Source organism: Rhinopithecus bieti, unplaced genomic scaffold, assembly GCF_001698545.2.
Source record: "Rhinopithecus bieti isolate Rb0 unplaced genomic scaffold, ASM169854v2 scaffold_980, whole genome shotgun sequence".
Lineage (NCBI taxonomy): Eukaryota > Metazoa > Chordata > Mammalia > Primates > Cercopithecidae > Rhinopithecus > Rhinopithecus bieti.
Genome location: NW_016803338.1, coordinates 39422 through 43935, shown reverse-complemented (window position 1 = coordinate 43935; position 4514 = coordinate 39422). Strand labels below are relative to the sequence as shown.

Below are 4514 nucleotides of genomic sequence, written 5' to 3'. Positions count from 1 at the left end.
CAAGAACAGAAAACCAAACACCGCATGTTCTCACTCATAGGTGGGAACTGAACAATGAGATCACTTGGACTTGGGAAGGGGAACATCACACACCAGGGCCTATCATGGCGGGGGGGAGGGGGGAGGGATTGCATTGGGAGTTATACCTGATGTAAATGACGAGTTGATGGGTGCTGACGAGTTGATGGGTGCAGCACACCAACATGGCACAAGTATACATATGTAACAAACCTGCATGTTATGCACATGTACCCTAGAACTTAAAGTATAATAAAAAAAAAAAAATCATATGACTTGCTTTATTGTGGTGGTCTAGAACTGAACCTGCAATGTCTCTGAATTATGTGTGTATACCACATTTTCTTTATCCATTCATCTATGACATTTAGGTTGTTTCTACATCTTGACTATAGTAACATGGCAATAAACATAGGAGTGCAAATACTGCTTTGAGATACTGATTTCAATTCTTTTGGATAGACACCCACAAGTGAAATGGCAGGATCATATGATTTATCTATTTGTCATTTTTTTGAGTAACCTCCACGCTGTTTTCAAAAGCAGTTGCATCATTTTACATTCCCCCGACAGTGTACTAGGGTTCAAATTTCTTCACATCCTTGCCAACACTTGTTGACTTCTTGACTTTTCAGTAATAGCCATCCTAACAGGTGTCGTATCTTATTATGATTTTAATTTGTATTTCCCTGATGATTAATGATGATGAGCACCTTTTCGTATACCCGTTGGACATTTGTAATGTCTTCTTTGGATAAATATGTATTCAAGTGCTCAGTCCACCTTTTTTTATTTTTTTGCTATTGAGTTGAAAAAGTTCCTTATATGTTTTGGAATATTAGCCCTTTATCAAATATATGGTTTGCAAATATATTCCCTCATTCTGTAGGTTTCTTCTTCACTCTATTGTTTCCTTCACTGTGTAGAAGCTTTTTAATTTGACATAGCCCCACTGTCTGTTTTTGCTTTTGTTGCCTGTGCCTTTGGTGTCTTATCCAATAAATTATTGCCAACACCAGTGTCAATGAGATTTTCCCCTATGTTTTCTTCTAGGAGTTTTACAGTTTCCAGTCTTACATTTAAGTCATTAATCCATTGAGAGCTGATTTTTGTTTATGGTGTTAAGCAAAAGTCTAATTTCAATTCTTTTGCATTTGAATATCCAGTTTTCCCAACACCATTTGCTGAAAAGACTGTTCTTTCCTTATTGTGTATTCTTGGCACACTTCTCAAAGATCAGTTCATCACATTTATATGGGTTTATTTCTAGGCTCCCTCTTCTATTCTGTTGGTCTATATGTCTATCTTTATGCCAGTCCATGCTATTTTAATTGCTATATTTTTGTAATATATTTTGAAATCAGAATGTGTGATACCTCCAGCCTTGTTCTTCTTTCTCAAGATGATTTTGACTATCCAGAGTCTTCTGTGGTTCCATATAAATTTTGAGATTGCTTTTTCTACTTCTGTGAAAAACACCATTAGAATTTTGATAGAGATTGCACTGAATCTGTAGACTGCTTTGGGTAGCATGAACATTTTCACAGTATTAAATCTTCAAACTCAAGAAAACAGGATATCTTTCCCTTTATTTTCTTTTTCATTATCAATGTTTTTTAGTTTTCAGTGTGCAAGGTCTTTCACCTCCTTTGAAAAGTTTATTCCTAATTATTTTATTCTTTCTGATGCTATTGTAAACTGGAATTATTTTCTTGATTTCTTTTTTGGGTAGTTCATTGTTAGTGTATAGAAACACAACTGATTTTTCTGTGTTGGTTTTATCTCCTGCAACTTTACTGAATTCATTTATTGGTTCTAACAGGTCTTTTTGTATGGAGTCTACAGAATTTTCTGTATGTAAGATCCTGCCATCTGCAAAGATAATTTTACTTCTTCCTTTCTGATTTGGATACTTTCTATTTTTTTCTTGCCTGATTGCTCTGACTAGGATTTCTAGTACTATGTTTAACAGAAGGGGCAGAATGAACATCCTTGAGCTGTTTCTGATCTTAGAGGAAAAGTGTTCAGTTTTTCACTGTTGAGTATGGTATTTGCTACAGGCTTTTCATTTATAGCCTTTCTTATTAATATATTGAGCTACTTTATTACTATATCTAGTTTTTTGAAGGTGTTTATCCTAAAAGGCTGTTGAAGTTTGTCAAATACTTTTTTACATCTGTTGAAATAATCATGCGGTTTTTAATCCTACATAGGTCGATGTAGTGTATCACATTAATTGATTTCTGTATGATGAAACATCCTTGCATCCTGGAGTTAAATTCCATTTGCTCCTTTTAATATGCTATTGAATTCAGTCTGTCAGTATTTTGTTGACTAGTTTTGAATCTATATTTATTGAGAATAAAAGACGACACACGAGAAGCAAAGAGAAAGGAACCAAAGCATATTAATACAAAACATCAGTGAAATGCAAGGAAAGATAGTATGTCAGAAAAGATAGGCAAAAGTATTACAAGACAGACAGAAACAATGTAAAAAATGGCAATAGTAAGTCCTTAATAATGCAATAATTCTTTAAATGTAAATGGATTAAACTCCCCAGTTGAAAGACACAGAGTAACAAAATAGATATAAAAACAAGACCCAAGTGTATTTTATGTAGAGGAGACTCACTTTGGGTTTAAGGACACACATAGGCTGAAAGTGAAGGAATGGAAAAAGGTATTCCACGAAAATGGAAACTTAAAAAGAGCAGGAGTGGCCATATTCACATAAAAAATAGACTTCAAGTCAAAACTGTAAAAGATGCAAAAATGGCATTATATGATGATAAAGGATCAATACATCAAGAGGATATAACCATTGTAAATATATATGCAACCAATCTTTGAGTAAGTGGAAAAAAAAGTAAAAGAAAAAAAGATAGCTACCACCAGTGACTGAAAAAGTTACCCTCCATTCTTCCAGTGATATTGAAGAGAGGAACTATGATTATCCTATATCTAAAACTTGAATGTTTCAGGTAAAGAGTTAGCTAAAGAGGTAGTATCTCTGCTAGGCTGGTAGATTCCTAGAAGTTAGGAAATGAATCTTTCAAAAGCCTGATATAGCCAGAGAATTAGAAGTGGAGACGAAAGAGATGATTAATGTGTGACAAAAGTCTTATAACAGTAAGTCATTATTCCATTCCATACCTGCAGAATCCAAGACTTTAAGTTATATTATTATGTATTTTAAAGTGTAGTACTATACTTTAACTTGCTTTCTTAGTGAATTTAAGAGATTTTTAAAAGACAGCATCAACAGTCCATTTATTAAATCTCTTACTGATACTTTACGATAAATTCTCAAATGTAACGCTAATCTAATTTCCTCTCCTTCCTCTGCCACACTTTTTCACACACACACACACACACACACACACTCCTCTGCATAAACACATTCCTCTACATAAAAGAGACCAATAGCTCTATTGTTCGCAATGTCTAATAAAAATGCCTTTTCACAGGTCATAGTTAATAGTTTAACTTTTTTCTCATCCTTAAAAAAGTAAAAGAGCATTGGCCAAGCATGGTGGCTTATGCATGTATGTAATCCAAGCACTTTGGGAATTCAAGGCAGGAAGATTGCTTGAGCTCAAGAGTTTGAGACCAGTCTGGGCAACATGGCAAAATCCTGTCTCTACAAAAAAAATACAAAAATTAGCTAGGCATAGTGGCATGTGCCTATAGTGTCAGCTACTTGGGAGGCTAAGGTGGGAAGACTGGTTGAACCCGGGAGATTAAGGCTGCAGTGAGCTGTGGTTGTGCGACTGTACTCCAGGCTGAGTGGCAGAACTAGACCCTGTCTCAGATGATAATAACAATAATAATAATATTTAAAAATAAAATAAAGCAGCATTAAAACTTCTTTTTTTTTTTTTTTTTTGAGATGGAGTCTCACTCTGTCACCCAGGCTGGGGTGCTGTGACGAGATCTCGGCTCACTGCAACCTCCGCCCTCCGAGTTCAAGTGATTCTCCTGCCTCAGCCTCCCAAGTAGCTGGGATTACAGGTGCCTGCCACCGTGCCAGGCTAATGTTTTGTATTTTCAGTAGAGACAGGGTTTCACCATCTTGGCCAGGCTGGTCTTGAACTCCTGACCTCATGATCCGCCTGCCTCAGCCTCCCAAAGTGCTGGGATTACAGGCGTAAGCCACTGTGCCCAGCCTTAAAACTTTCTAATATTCTTAATAGGGTCTAACACTGTTCTTTAAAATTATCACACCTACCATATGCCGAAACTACACTGAAATGCATATTTATTTCCTAACAAAAAAGAAATCTACTTAAAGCAAATTATTAATTGTCTTTTTGTGATATAATCACTTTGATTTCAATTATCTTAATAATAAAAAAACAAATTAGTTTCTTACCTACTCCTGCAACATTTTCAAGCTCCTCTTCAGATTGATCACTTTTTGGGTTTTCAGATGCCTCATCCACATTAGTTTCCTAGAAGCAAAAAAAAAAAAAAAAAAAAAAAAAAAAAAAAAAA

At 35.2% G+C, this 4514-nt stretch overlaps 1 protein-coding gene across 1 annotated transcript in view; it reads right to left on the bottom strand.

Moving 5' to 3' along the window:
- Nucleotides 1-4514, bottom strand: part of CATSPERT (catsper channel auxiliary subunit tau) — a 145785-nt gene that overhangs the window by 112502 nt on the left and 28769 nt on the right. Inside the window, exon 6 of the mRNA XM_017875604.1 lies at nt 4393-4471. Coding sequence (XP_017731093.1) covers nt 4393-4471 — 79 coding nt within the window. The remainder of the gene's footprint in view (nt 1-4392; nt 4472-4514) is intronic.